We start from the raw sequence: 15404 nt of genomic DNA on the forward strand, positions 1-15404 counted from the left end.
GACGGAGTGCAGATAGGGAGAGAGGACCCTTTCCCTCTGGTGGGCAGTGGGAGGGGGAGGCTGCAGCAGCAGCTGACGACAATCATCCTGGAGCAGGGCTGGGGTGGGCAGTGACAGGTGGGTCCCTGGGAAGGTTCCTAAGGTCCAGGAGCTAGGACATGACGAACAGCTGGAGAGGGCAAGAAGCCTCCTCTGAGCTCTGTAACCAGGGTCTTGTGACAGTGGGGACTCAAGGAGAAGGGACCGTCTGGGGCTCTGAGGGAGCTGCTCAGGTTAGGATAAGATGGCAGTCTTCAAACTGGGTCCCTGGTGGATGCCTGAGGACCCAGCAGACAGGAAAGAGGAACAAGTCAGCTGGGGATTAGAAGGATGCATGAGATTTCGTGTGCATGCAAATTTCTGTTTCCTTCCTCCGAATTTTTCTTAAATAGTTTTCAGTTTTTGAAAGAGTTTTTAGATTTCCAGGAAAAGGGAGAAGCTATTCTATAGAACTCCAGTCAGCTGCTCCCCTTGGCCCCTAATGTCAACATCTTAGGTGAATGTGGTGCAGTTCATAATAAAGGAACCAATACTGACGCAGGATTATGAACTAGAGCTAATACATTTATTTAGATTGCCTTGGTTTTTACCCAATGTCCTTTTTTCTGTTTCAGGATCCTGTTGAGGATATTGCGCCACATTTAGTCATGGTGTTTCTTGGAGCTCTTTTTGGCTGTGACGGTTTCTCGGACATTCATTGTATTTGGTGGACGTTGACGGTTTTGAGGAGTTCCAATCAGGAATGTCACAGGATGGCCTTCTACTGGGATCAGCCTGATGGTTTTCCTATGGTTAGGCTGGGGGAACAGGTTTTGGGGAGACACCGTTTCTGACATCACTGTATTTTGATGGAACATCTCAACAGCACAAATCACGCCTACCCAGATTTGTGGGTGCAGAGACTGCTCAGGGTTCACTCCCATTGTCCACCCAGCTCTGTAAACAAAGGCTTCAGGCTCTGACCTCGATACACAGGGACTTCCTTCCCTGGGATTACGTCCTTGGGAGCTGGGAGCCAGGAGGTGGTCCTTGAAGCCCTGTGCTTCCCTCTCCCAAGCACCTTGGTTTCCTCCCAGCATGGGGACCACACGTGGCTCCTCTGTCCCCAACACTCTGCCCTTTGGTCTCATGCCAGGTGTCCAGTGACTTGATGCAGTCACTCAGATTGGCATCAAGATCTCAGTCTTGACGCTCTTCCTGTTGTTTGCAGACCTTTGGGCGAGCCCCCAACAGTTGTCCTGGTAAGAGCTGGCATGATGCAGGTGGCCCCCACTTTCCGCTGACTCTCCCTGACTCACTGCATAGATTTTCCTTGGGGCCAGTCCTTCTCCTCAGAAGATGATTCATGGCACAGTTATTCCGCTAGGAAGGATGTAGGTGGGTTGATGACATTTCCTTCTAGGACACAGGGTTCACATTTGTGTTGGGAGTCAGGAGCCCCAGGTTCTCCGAGGGCTCTGTGCTGGTCTTATTATGTGACCCTGGGCCTGGGTCTCCCCTCTGATTGGCCATGCTGTAAGATTTACTTCTCCCAGTCAGCCATTCAAGAGAGACAGAAGAGCCATGGGCTCAGCTGGCCGTGGCCGTGGAGAGCCTCCAGTTGTCCCCAGCCCCTTCCTTTGTCTGTGGGGGCATTTCTGGTGTCATAGTCATACTGGGCCTGATCATCCAAAGTCCCTCTTCAGCCTGTTTCTCGATCACCAGTGAGATTCCATTATTACCATTTGCAGATAAGCTGTTCCTCTAGACCAGGGTGGGTAAACTCTTTCTGTTAAGGGTCAGAAGGTAAATATTTTCGGCTTTGTGGGCCATATGGCCTTTGTCACAACTATTCAACTCTGCTATTGGAGCAGGAAAGCAACCAACTTGTAAATAAGTGGATGTGATTGTTTTTCAATCAAACTGTATTTGCAAGTCCAGGCAGGGGGCCAGATTTGACCCACAGGATCCCTGCTCTAGACCACCATCTCCATGAGAGTTGGGCCCCCATCTGTCTTTGTCTGTCTTTGTTTACTGCTCTTTCCATTACTCAGTCCAGTGCTTGGAGCTGTCTGTCCTTTTCCCAGGACATTTGACCTACTATTCTCTCTTGTAGTTGATAGGTAGATTCCAAGAAGTTGGTAAGGTGAGATTTTAATGCACTCAGAAATGTTCTTCCTCACAGAAAATTCTCAAAAAATACCTAGGCCATCTACTTTTGTGTAAAATTCCATCATGTGTGCCATTACTTTGAATTAGAGTGAATAGTTTTGAGGTCTGTGACAAATGGATATGGTGAGACAATTCAGCAGTCACTCAGATTGGCATCAAGCTCTCAGAAAATGGGCTTGGGATGGTCACATCTTACAGGGGGACAAAGTAAGGATCAGAGCCGTAGGCTCTGCCCTGGAGGTCAGGCTTGGGTAGGCACCTTGTGATAGATGTACTGCTTTGGGGGAGCTGTGTGAATCAAAGGCCTTGATCAGGATTGGCAACTATAGCCTGAATGATTAACCCTGTAACCAGCACCGTTTTGTTGAAGGCTGCTCAGTCTCCTCCTGATCTCTCAAATGGGAACACTTAATAGTGGCCATGGCTGGTTCTACCATAAGCCCAAAGCCCCTAGGCCAGGCTGGGTTCCTCAGCCTGAGCATGGATGGCACTTTTGTTAGTGAAATCTGGTCTGTAAAGCAAGGTCTTAGAGAAAATGAGCCATAGTATTCATCACCACCACCATCGTTGACACCACCACTTCTACTACTATTGCCTCCATTATCACCTACTTCTTCACCATCACCATCATTACCATCACTACCAACATCACCCCCACAACCACTATCACCTCCCCCATCACCAATCCTCACACCGTCATTACTTCCCTTACCTCCCCTTCATTGTCATGGCCACCTCCATTACTACCTTAACACTTTCATGATCACCACCATTACCACCTTCTATATTACAGTCCCTATTATCACCATTGTCACTGCCAATAATACCACCATCACCACCGCCACCACCACTATACCACCATACTACCTCTTTAATCACCACCCCCAACATCACCCTCAATTTCCCCTTCTCTATTCCCACCAGTGCCTCAGTCATCACTACTGTCTCTACCACTATCACCTTCCTCACCTTCCCCTTCACTATCTCTATTATCATCAGCATTACCAACACTATTACCACCAGAACAATCACCAGTACACCATTACTACCACCATCACTTTCCTGTTTAGTCAGCTTTCCATGTGATGACAAAATACCTGATATAAAAAAAACTTAGAAGGCAGAAAAGTTTCAGTGCATGGTTGCTTGGCCCTGTTGCTTTGGGAGTGTGGCAAGATAGAGCATCATGGTGGAAGTGTGTGGTGGGGTTCTGTGTCTCTCATGGAATCTGGGAAGCCAAGAGAGAGGAGGGGCCAGAGTGCCAACATCCCTTTCATGACCCTGGGGATTTAAATTCTTTCTACAAGTCCCCATCTCCTAAGATCCAAACCATAACATTCTACCCCAGCCCCTAAAGGCTCATGCCCATCTAATAATTAAAAATGCATTTACTCCATTTCCAAGAGTCCCCAAAGTTTCAACAGTTCCATCATTGCTCAAAAAGTTCAAGTCCAAAGTCTCCTCAGAGACTCAAGGCAACCTCTAGCTGTGAGCACCTTTAAAACAAAAAACAAAAAACAAAACAAAACAAAACAAAACAAAACCCAAGAAAACAAGATACATACTTCCAAGATACAGTGGCACAGGGTAAATAAAAGTTGCTTGGTTACATTGCTTGGCCTGTGACAAATGGTAAGGAGTCAATGATGGATCAAAACTACTCACTTCATGGCAACTGGGAAGCAAAGAGAGAAGTCCTAATATCCTCCTAATGGGCACCACCCCAATGACATAACTTCCTTTCATTTGTTTCCACCTCCTGAAGTTTCCACCACTCCCAATGGTGCCACAGGCTGAGGACAAAGCCATTAGCATAACACACACTCAAGATTCAAATCATAATACTCTCTTACCTTCCCCATCACTAGCACCACTACCTTCTCCATTACCACCACCATTACCACCAATACCATCACCACCACTACCACCACCATTAGCACTACTATCATTACAACAACCACTTTCACTACCTCCACCATTACCTCCCTCACCTTCCCCTTCACTCTTACCACCATTGCCATTATCACCACCACCAGTACCAGTATTCCTTTCCCCACCTTCCTCTTCACTGTCACTACCACCATTACCCCTATTACCACCACCACTAATACTATTACCCCTACTACCATCACCATCACCACCTCCCTCACATTCTCCTTTACTGTTACTATCACCACCACTATTATCATTACCACCATTATCTCCCTCACTTTTTCTTTCACTGTTACTGCCACCACCACCACCACCATTACCACCATCACTACCACCATCACCACTACAATGACCACCACAGTTACCACCATCATCACCACCATTAGCACAACCATTACCAACACCATTATCACCACCACCACCACCACCACCACTTTTACCACCATCATCACCACCGTTACTACCACCATCATCATTACCACCACCACCACCACCACCATCTTTACCACCATCACCATCATTACCACCACTATCATCACCACCATTACTATCTCCATCACCATTACTATCACCATCACCATTACCACCACCACCATCATCTTTACCACCATCATCACCACCATTACCACCACTATCATCACCACCATTACTATCACCACCACCATTACTATCACCATCACCACCACTACCACCACCACCACTACCACCACCTTTACCACCATCACCACCACCATTACCACCACTATCATCACCACCATTACTACCACCATCACCATTACCACCACCACCATCATCTTTACCACCATCACCACCACCATTACCACCACTATCATCACCACCATTACTACCACCATCACCATTACCACCACCACCATCATCACAATTACCATCACCACCACCATAACCACCATCACTACCATCATCACCACTACCATTACCACCACCACCACTATTATCACCACCATTACCACCACCACCATTATGACTTCTGCCACCATTATGACCTCTGTCACCATTATTACCACCACCACCATCACCACCATTACCATCACCATTATCACTACCACTATCACCACCACCACCACCAATATCACCACCACCACCATTACCACCCTCTTCATCATTATCACCACCACCACCATCACTATTTCCATTACCTTCACCACCACCATTACCATCATCACCATTACCATTATCACTACCACCATTACCACCACCATCACCATTACCACCACCACCACCATCACCATCACCACCATCAGCACCATTACCACTACCACCATTATGACCTCTGTTACCATTATCACCACCACCACCACCAATACTACCACCATCACCAATACCAACACCACCACCACCATCAGCACAATTACCACCACCACCACTATTACTATTACCACCACACTTTCCTCACCTTCCTCTTTGATATAACTACCAGCACCTGTTACCATTTCTCCTTTCTTAGCACCACTACCACCACACTCAGGAGCACCACAATCACCATTGTCGCCACTACTACCACTACCAGTTCTACCACCTCCCCCAGCTCCAATTCTGTTGCCATCACCCTCACAACTATTTCCTCCACTCCTACAACTACCCCGGTATCTATTACCATCTCTGCCACCAAGACCATTGCTCTGGGCCAGCTGCAGATGGTTTCTCCTCCCATGGAGCCTGAGCCTTACCTTGCCCACATGGTGGGGCAATGAGGAGTTTTTCTCTTCCTCAATGTGCATCTGGTTCCAAATCCAGGCTCTTTTCTGGCGCTGGTGAATAGGCAGCATGCCAGGAGTGTCCGGTTGGGTAGGGTTAGAGCCTGCCACTGCTGCTGTCACCAGCAGGCCTAGGTAGGCACCCAAAGCAGCCACCAGCATCGTGAGCCTCTGCATCCCCGGGAGGAGCCAGTCTGGGGAAAGAGGAGAGACACCATCAGGACATGGCCATTATCCTAGGGTCTGAGTAGTTCCCGTAGAGAAATGAGCTTCCTTTATCTGTTCATGCCTTCATCCATCACTCTGCAGACAGAGGAATCAGACCCTGTTCCTGACCCAGGGGAGCTGGGAGTCTGGGAGGAGAAGGCAGACACAGAAATGATTCCTAGTGCATGCATGTACATGGGCTAAGATGGAAGCAGGTGCGCGGGGTATGGAGAGCCTCAGAGGCTGCTGGGGGGTCTCCTGAAGGAGGGGGAGATACTGATGTTAATCACAGTTCCATGAGCTCACCCAGGAGGCATTTGGGCAATCGCCATTTTACCAATGAGGAAACTCAGTCATGAGGAGGTGAAGTCCATGTAGGCATCAGCAGCAGGGCTGAGAACAGAGCCAGGCTTCTGACCTCCATCACCAACCTTTATTGAGAACTTGGTATTTGTCTGACTTTGTTCCAAGAGCTGTATGTATGTTAACTCATGTAATCTTCCTAATATCCTTTGAGGTTGGAATAATTGTGATCTTCATCTTACAGATAAGCTGATAATCAGAGAGGTTTAGTAACTTCCTGAGATCACCCAGACTGTAAGGAGGAGAGACAGGACTGGAACTGACTCTATCTGTCTCAAAAGCTCAGACTGTTTTTCCTGTCCCAAAGCTGCGATGGGGTGGGATTTTAAGATTCCTCTGAACAAACATGCCCTCCCAGCCAGTGTGCCGTTTGGTAGATTTTCTCTGCTGCTGTCCTCAGAAGGTCCCCAGGAAAACAACAATGTTTGAACTCAGAGGTTTGCACCTCACTCTAGAATGCATAGGAGGTAGTCTCCTGAGGATCTGTCATAAAAGCAAGGCTTGGCATGTGGGGGCTTGAGAGTCCCGCTTCATGGATTTGTAATTGGCAGACCCCGTGCAAAATAAAAATGTGGGTCCTTCATTCGAAAGTTATGAAGACTTTTTGAGACAGACGAATACTAAGCTAAGCACTTTGAAATGCAAGCCCTGTGCAGTTTTGCAGGTTGTACACTCTTGAGGGAAACCCCATGGGCCAGGAATATGGGTCACCCAGAAATCAAGGCCTGGCCTCTGCCTGAATTTCAGAAACACACATTTTCTCCATTTCCCCAAGGCAATTGGAGGCCATGCCCTTGGCCATCAACCTGCCTTCTCAACTCTGACTCTACCTGTCCACCCATTCTGGGTCCTTTGTATCACTGACCTGTAGCTCCTGAGATGGTAGAGGGAAGAAAGTCGATGAGTGGGAGTGGGGACCAGTGTGCATGCTTGGCGGGATGGGACACAAGGACTCACAGGGTGTGGGGTGGGACTGCCTCTTGCTCCACCCTACCCGTGGGGGAGGCTGGACTCTATACCTCATAGGAGGCTTCTGAACTCTAGTAACATTTCCTCTGAGCCACTGGCGCCAGGCTGGCCTCAGCAGGGCCCAGAGAGTCTGTGCTGGGCTAGCTCGTCTCAGGCCTGCTGACCTTAGCATCCAAGGGCCTTGCCTCTGTCCCAGGAGGAAGTGACCTCCCAGGGTCCTGGAGTCGGGGTGGATCCTAGATGCAGGTGTTATGTTTTGGGGGAGCCCTGCCTCCTTTAGGCCTCAGCTTCTCGGCCACCAATGAAGGGGTCTAGCTGGAGGACACCTGGTGCCCTTGGAAGTAGGGTGCTCCAGGCAGGAGGAAGGCGGTGGACAGAGGATCGGAGGAGGGAGGGGGAGGTTGGAAGTCCTGGCCAGGAAGCTGTCCTGACTCAGGGAGGCAGCGGGCAGATGTCGCAGCTGCTGCATCCCCAGCGCCAGGCCCAGCAGCCCCCCAGGGCTCTAAGGGCCATTTCCTTCCTCCCAGAAAGAAACGGCAAATCTTGGTCCTTTCTGCCTCCCTCATGTGAGAAGTGACTCTAAAATGCAAAAACAAAACAAACAAGTGAAATCAGGAAACAGCAGGAGAGAGTTCTCAGGCCTCTGGGCAGGATAGGATGAGTCTTGCTCAGTGAGGCATCTGTGCTTCTAGGCACTGGGGACAGGACTCTGGGTGAGGGGTGTCTGACTGAGACTGAATCCAGGGAAAACTTTGGGGAGGTTTTGGATTTTTTTGGTGCTGGGGATGGAACTCAGGGCTTCCTGCATGCCAAGCAAGCGCTTTACCACGGATACACCCCAGCCCACTCGGAAAGCTATGTGAGCCCACGTCTGAGGGTCAGCTTTAGGGATGGCAGAAGGAGGAAGAGAATATTAGGCAGAAGCACTGAGAGGTGCAAAGGCCCTGAGGTGAGACACAGTTAATGTACCTGAGGAACCAAGGAGTACCCAGGGTCAGAGGAAATGAGCAATAGGGGCTGGGCACAGGAGAGGTGGCCAGATCTGTGTAATAGGCTGAATGACTGCCTCACCCCCAAGGGTCTGCGTCTTATTCCCTGGGATATTACCTTACATGGCAAAAAGGGACTTTCAGCAGACCCTTATTGGACCCCAATAATCATATCATCCTTGAGGGGGAAGGCAGACGGCCAGAGTCAGAAAAAAAAAAGACAAAGTAATGACAGGAGGCTTGATGTGAGGGGAGCCACCAGCCAAGGAAGGCCAGTGGCCCCTGGGGGCTGGAAAAGGCAGGGCAGGGATTCCCTTGGGCCTCCAAGGGGACCACAGCACTGACTTCAGCCCACTGAGCCCCATTTCAACCTTCTGAGCCGCAGAACGGCGAGTTAACCAGTCAATGAGCTCGTGTTGCTTTAGGCCCTAGATTTGTGGCAGTTTGTCCCTGCAGCCTTGAGGGGGGATCTGTTCCCACTCCTGGGCCTCAGCTTCCAATCACCTGCTGGGGGGACAAGCAGGCTCTTCTGCTTTCCCTTCCATCCCTGCCAGATCCCACCCTGCCCCACCAGCCTCTGCTCTGGGTCTTGGGGGCTGCCCTGGGCTCCTGTCTCTCAGCTCTGTGTCATGAGGGCTGCTCTGGGCTTGCGCCCCTGGCCTCTGGTTGTTTGGTCAGGATCTGCTCCAGCAGGCCCTCCAAGGACCAGAGGAGGATGTGGACAATGTCTTCCCTGCTCCTCTCCGCTCTGGCTCCTGTTTTTAGCTGTGGTCACATTGCTCCATGATGCCAGCTGCTGGTGGGCGGCCCCTGGGTCCTTCATCTCTCCCTAGGTTCTGGAAACATCCTCCTCTGGAAACATCCTCCCTCTGTCCCTCTGGTCCTGAGGCACTAACAGCTTCCCCTGTCCCTGGCCTCTGGGTGCCTCCACATCCCGCTTGGCCCTGTACCCAGTTCCGGCTGTCCTTTCACAAAGTCTCTTTGTGGGACCCAGGTTTCCTGACGGGGCTCAGACAGAGGACGGGTCATGGTTTTCTTTATTTATTATCCAAATTAATAGATGACTACACAAGACCTCAATAAAGCCACGTCCACTGGCCACGGGCTCTGACCACATGGTTCACGTGGGGGCATTAATTCCTCAGTGGGCCAAGGAGTTAAAGTTCTTGGGGGGTGTAGAGAAGCCCTCTGCATTCTATTCTGTGTCCATCAAAGGCCCAGCTGTGAGCCCTGAAAGAAAGCCCTTGGTCCACACGGGTCAGCTTCAAGCTCCTCTCAGTCAACTATATCAGTATGTCCCTTGTCAAGGGAGGGGGAGGACCCTGGAGATGAGGGCTTTTAGAAGATGGGATCGTGTAATTATCCCCACGTGACACTGAAGACTTGGGCACTCTGAAACAGTGTTTTCTTGTCTGACATCCCTGAGCACCTCCCCCGAGGCACATTATCTCACTAACATCTTGCAACGACCTTTGATGTAGTTGTCAACCATCCAATTTTGCAGGAAGAAGGAGGTTCAGAAAGGTGGAGTGAGCCAACCCAGGTCACACAGTAGCAAGAGATGAAGCCAGAATTTGAACCTGTCCTCAATGGTGCGTCGTGTCCCCCCCCCCCCCTGCAGTGACACTCACATGTAATATTAATAAACCATTTCCAGTGCTTGGCTTTCAGAAGCACCACCTCATTTAGTTTTTGCAGTATCCCCAGCCTCCTGAAGAGGTAGGAATTGTCATTCCCATTTCACAAATTAAGAGCCTGAGGCTCAGAGACAGACAGCTTATCAGCGGTAGACCTGGACCTCTCTGCCCAATCTGTCTTTTTCTAAATCCTGGGTTCCTTCTACACACAATCTCAGAGGAATCTGAGGGAACTCATCGTTTGAAAAACCACACTCCACTTCTTTGTGATTTTTGCTTTTGTGTTAGAAATCTAGCCACCAAAACAGGGCCAAGGGGAAGGGTTTTGTAGACAATCACTCATTCCTCCTCCTGCCCATGGAGAGGAAGGCAGGCGGGTCAGATTGGCTGTGGCCACAGCCGGAAACAGAGTGTTCCTGGGCTGCAGTTTGGAGGTGTGGGCAGCAGACAGTTGGGGTCAGGCTTATTTTAGGCTTTTTGCTTTTAGCAAGCCGAGTCACGCCTCTTCTACTGTTCTCACTACTTTTTGGAGAGGTTTGGGGTGTCTCTGTACAGATTTGGGGACTGTGGACATCCAGAGCGCCTGAGGACCTTGGGCATGGTTTTGGGGTGAGCAGTTCCTGGCTGAGCGGTCTGGGAACCTGCCTGAGCTCAGGATGGGTGGAGAGGGGGTCTTCTGGCAACTCAGCTGTGGGTACTGGACACCCAGAGGCCAGGGCCCTGCCCATGTCCCTGTCATCCAGAATCTGTGCTGATGTCATCTCTGAAGCCATGTTAGTTTTGTAAGCCATTCCTAATGGATGAAGGGGACCCCTTTGTGGCACATACTAGGATGGAGGGACTTAGGAAGCTGTGACAGGGAATGGGGGAGGGCCCAGTGGGTGAAGCCTAGTCCCTGGAGGGAGCTCTGCCTCTGTCACTCATCCCCATGAGGCTCAGGCAAAGTCCCCTTTGGTCCTTCTCTTGGTGGCCCTATCCATCTCAGGGCTTGTCTTGCAGTGGGCTCAGCTCCATGCTCTCTAAATCATACGCCAGAAGGAGGGGAGGGGACATGGCTGAAGAGGGGAACTGCCGGGTAGGGAGGGGCTGAGCCTTCTCTTGGGATTCCCTGGGCCCTCTGCCTTTGCGGTTAAGTAGATGGTAGGAAATTTGGACCCGATTGGGAGCCCTTGGGTGGGGCACTGAACAAAGGCCTAGGCTGGTTCTGCTTCTGACCACAGGGCAGAGCCCTACCCCTCCATCTGATCAGAGCCCCACTCAAGTTTTAGATTTCAGGGGCCAAGTCTGGGCTTTAGGGGGCTGTTGAACAGGTCTCTGGGGCTGTGTGGAGGAAGGCTGCAGGTCAGATGCACACGCAGCATCCTCAGGCCGCACAGACCCCCAGCCCTCAGAGACGCCTGCATGAGGACACAGCCCTGGGCACAGACACTCCCCACACTGTCTGAGGCCCTCTGCTCCTTCCCCGCACACAGCCTTCAGCCAGGATGGGATCTAGCAGCCGAGCCCGGCTCCAGGGACAACCTCTGGAGATGGACGGAATGCGAGTCCCAGCCCAGCCTCCCACTGGCTCTGGACTCCAGCCCAGAGGCCCTGGGTCAGGGATGAGGGTCAGGGCGGTGGGAGGGGATGGCCCAAAACACGCAGGGGGTGTGCTTGCAGGCAGGGTGGCTGGAGCCCGAGCTCCGTGGGTGGCCTTGGAGGCTCTCTATCACCCGCTTGTCCCACTCCACGAGCCTCCGTCTAGGACAGAGTGGGACCCACTGATCCCCAAACTCCCCCAGAGACCCCCACACTATCTGCTCAAATGCTGGCACTTACAGCTGGGCCTTGACAGCTGCCCACATTAGAAGGACAGAGGCCAAGGCCCTGGGAGCCTTGGGGATGGGGTGAGACCCCGCAGCTATGAGCCGGCTTCTGGTGCTTTCCTTTATTTGTGGCTCAGCTCAGTCCAGGGTCCTCCTCCTGGGGTCCCCAGAATGCTCCTCTCCTTGTAGAGTTTTGCCAACAGCCTCCCTGTCTACACTGTACCCCTGCAGGTTGAAGTCCAGCCCCTGAGCCAGTCTTCAAGGTCCAGCACGGTGCGTCGCCTGCCCACTCCTCCAGCTCTCCTCTCTTCCGCCCTTCTGCCCCTACCAGCCACGAGGAGAATGAGAAGTCTCTGGAATGCACGATGCTCTTCTGGTCACCGGCAGGGTTTTCACACAGGGGCCTGGAGTGCCCTTTGTCCTCTGGGTGATGCTTTAATATTTTTCAAGCCCAGTCTACCCTCCCTTGGTCTTCCAGTGGCCACCAGGATGGCCTAGGCCTTCTGGACCAAGTGTCTCTGCCCAAACAATTTCTGGGTCTAGGTCCCCACTTCATTCAAGCATCCAAGTGCAGGGACTCAAGGGCCCAGACCTGGGGGTGTCAAAGTCCCCCTCCATGGCTGTCAGTCTGGCTCAGTCTCCAATTTTGGTCTTGCTACTGATTCCCTTGCCACTCCCAGGATTTAGAAACCAATCTGCATGTTTGCAGACAACAGGTAGGGTGGGCAGAGCGGTCGCAATCATCAGCATAACTCAGATAAACTTATCCCTACCCCCAATGGCTCCTCCAATGGCCCATCTCATTGTCAAATACACCACTGTAGGTTTTTGGGGAGCAATGAGATTATCCTTACTAAGGGTCCTGATGATACGTACACACCCCTGAGTTGGGGGCCTCTTTAGGTAGGACTGGCAAGACAGAATTCAGAGGTGGCCTCTCACCCCTGCCCTTACCCATGGCAGACATCACCAATCAATCAAAATATTCATAACCACCAAACTTGAACTCAGTCCCTGAATCCTCAGTGCAATCTATGAGAGAGGGATTACCAAAGGACCAGAACTAATTTGATTTGAAACAAATTGGCAGCCTGGCCCATGGGTTTCTGGGATCCGGGTCATCCATTCTACCTTCCTGTCCTAAGGAGACAGGAAGGAGCTTCATGCATCTGCCTGTCTGAACCTGCCTGACTGCTCACGAGCTGTGCGACCTTGGGCCCATCCCTTGCTCTCTCTGAGCCTCAGCTTCCTCATCTGCAATGGAGGCAACAGTAGCGGCCTCCCTGGTTGGGAGAACTAAGTGAGGTCACAGGTGTAAGCCCAGCACACAGTAGGTACTCAGTCAGTGAATGTGTGTGTCTTGACTGCCATCTGCCCACCCTTTGGGTCTGGCAGCTGTGGCTTGGACTGCCGGCTAGCCCCTGACCTCATTTCCTGGTTCTGCTCTGGGCTGACCTCCTGCTCCCCTCATTCCTCTCCAGAAGGAAATCACATTCAGCAGGGCCCAGCCAGTGGGTCTGTGTACCTGCCGGGGTCTGGTAAGCTGGAGGTGCCTGCGTAAGTTTCAGGACTAGCTCTGCCCTGGAGAGATGGGGAGACTGAGGCAAAGGCAGGGCGATGTCCGAGGCCTCCCTAGCATCTTGGGCTGCTGCTCTTCCTCCAGGAACCCTCTGTTGACTTCTCCACCCAACACCCCAGGTTTCTCTGCATCTCTCCAGGCAGAAGCAAGTTCCTGCATGCAGAGCCCATCTCCTAGAGCATTCTCTCCCCAGGGTCACTGTTCTCCTGGCTGGTTCTTGGGCCTGCTACTTCCTTTCTGAGCTTCACTATGGGCTGTAATCGGTATGGGGCCCAAAGGACTGTCCTCATCAATGTTCTGCTTTTACTTTGTACTAGCTGTGTGACCTTGGATTGATCTCATGATCTCTCTGGGCCTCAGTGATCCCATAGATCAAATGGAAATTCATGTAGCTTCACGTGAGAAGGGGGGCTACGGAGGGGTGGTGGAGGTATCAGGTATGGGTCCATGTGAGGACAGGGCCTGAGATTTTTCCTAGAATGGTGGCCACAGTGTCCACTGCTTGTCCCTAAGGCAGCAGTGGAAGTGTGAGTCATCTAACTTTGGAAGAAAATAAGTGTAGCCCCTTCTGGCTTCCTGCCCCATGTCCGGCCCTTGTTTAGCTTCACAATGGTTGGGTCTGAGGCTGTAGGGTGGCAGCTTAACCCTTTTGGGGCTTGCAGACACCTACCCTAACTTTTGGCACTGTGATCTAGAGCTGGTAGGGCTGCTTGGGGTGGCTCCTGGGCTCCTGGTGGGGGGGTACCCTCTGACCTTCAGCCTGGGGCTCACAGATGGCTAGACTCGGCCAGACAGGGGAGGAGCCTGTGGCTGCCCCCACTGAGAATGAGCCAGGGCTCCTGGGCCTCAGGCCACTGGTCCTCTTGCTGCTTGGCCTCTACTCCCTGCTCCCCAGGCCCTCTGAGCTGCCCAGCCGTCCCTCCTCCTGGGATGCTCTTCATCACCTGTCAATCCCGTCTGCCTACCACCCAGGGCCAGGGGTCATGGAGTAGGTGCCCAGAGGTGCCACCCCTCCCCCTCCCCCGCCGGGGTCTGACCCCTTGCAGCCGGAGATAGAGTGGGATCGGGGGTTTGGTGCCATGCCTTGGAGTCACAACATTATGCCTTCAAAGCCACCAACGGCTGGAGGGTGGCGGGTGAGTTCAGCCGCACCGAGGTCCTTCCAGATCCCTACTATGAGCCATCTCCAAGGCCAAATGTGAGCATCTCAAGTAAATGACCAAGAAAAAGATGGTTTCCTCCATTTACACCTGAGAATCCCAAGACGCAGGGGAGCCACAGGTGCTGGGGAGAGCCTGGGCTGCGCGGGCCAAGATCTCGGCTCAGATCTCACCCCCGCCCCCACCCCAGCTCTCCAGATCTCCTGGGCTTCACCAGATGTGAGGAAGGAATCTGCCCCCTGGGACCGCTCCTGGGCAAATAGAGAATCCAGTTACTCCAGAGCTTTCTAGGCGCAGCGTTTCTAGTTCTTAAAATAAATGGCAGAGACCCACTAGCCCCATTGCCCAGACAAACAGACTGAGGTTTGGAGACTGGGTAAGGTCTCCAAGGTCACACTGGAGCGGCCAAGCTGGAGTCTGTTCCCACGGTGGGTGAACTTCTCCAAGCCCCTGAACCCCCACCCTGGCTGGCACCAGCCCTCATGGCTGGCCATCTGGGGGGCTTCCCCCGAGATATGGGGTCACTGGCTCCTGATCCCTAGGCTTTGGTATCTGGGTGTTGGGGAGGAAGGGTATCAATGAAAGCCAGTAGGGCTGGGTTCACGCCGAGGGTCTGCTTTTGGGGGAACCAAGCCATACTCCCCCTCAGCCCTGAGACATCCACTTGGGCTCATGGCCCCACCACTGGACGCACCTTGCCCAGCCCTGCCTTGACCCCAGAGGAGACCCAGTCCTCCCAGGAAGGGCTGCTCCCCACGGGTCACCCCACAATCCCATTCTACAGACAAGGAACGAGCAGCCCCCCCCCCCCTGCCCCGGGCACACACCTGGGTCAGACGGTGGCAGAAGATCGAGCGT

The 15404-nt window shown here is 52.3% G+C and overlaps 1 protein-coding gene across 3 annotated transcripts in view; it reads right to left on the reverse strand.

The window, feature by feature from the left end:
- The window catches only part of Cdh5 (cadherin 5), a 35720-nt gene that overhangs the window by 20082 nt on the left and 234 nt on the right, over positions 1 to 15404 (reverse strand). For 2 of the 3 annotated variants that reach the window (XM_015488651.2, XM_015488650.2), the window contains exon 2: positions 5811 to 6031. In XM_015488651.2, the coding sequence (XP_015344137.1) occupies positions 5811 to 6014 (204 nt within the window). In that variant the 5' untranslated portion in view covers positions 6015 to 6031. Of the gene's footprint in view, positions 1 to 5810; positions 6032 to 7272; positions 7360 to 15404 lie in introns of those variants that run through there. The other variant, XM_015488652.2, reaches the window with a different exon arrangement.

The sequence above is a fragment of the Marmota marmota genome, unplaced genomic scaffold, assembly GCF_001458135.2.
Source record: "Marmota marmota marmota unplaced genomic scaffold, marMar, whole genome shotgun sequence".
NCBI lineage: Eukaryota > Metazoa > Chordata > Mammalia > Rodentia > Sciuridae > Marmota > Marmota marmota.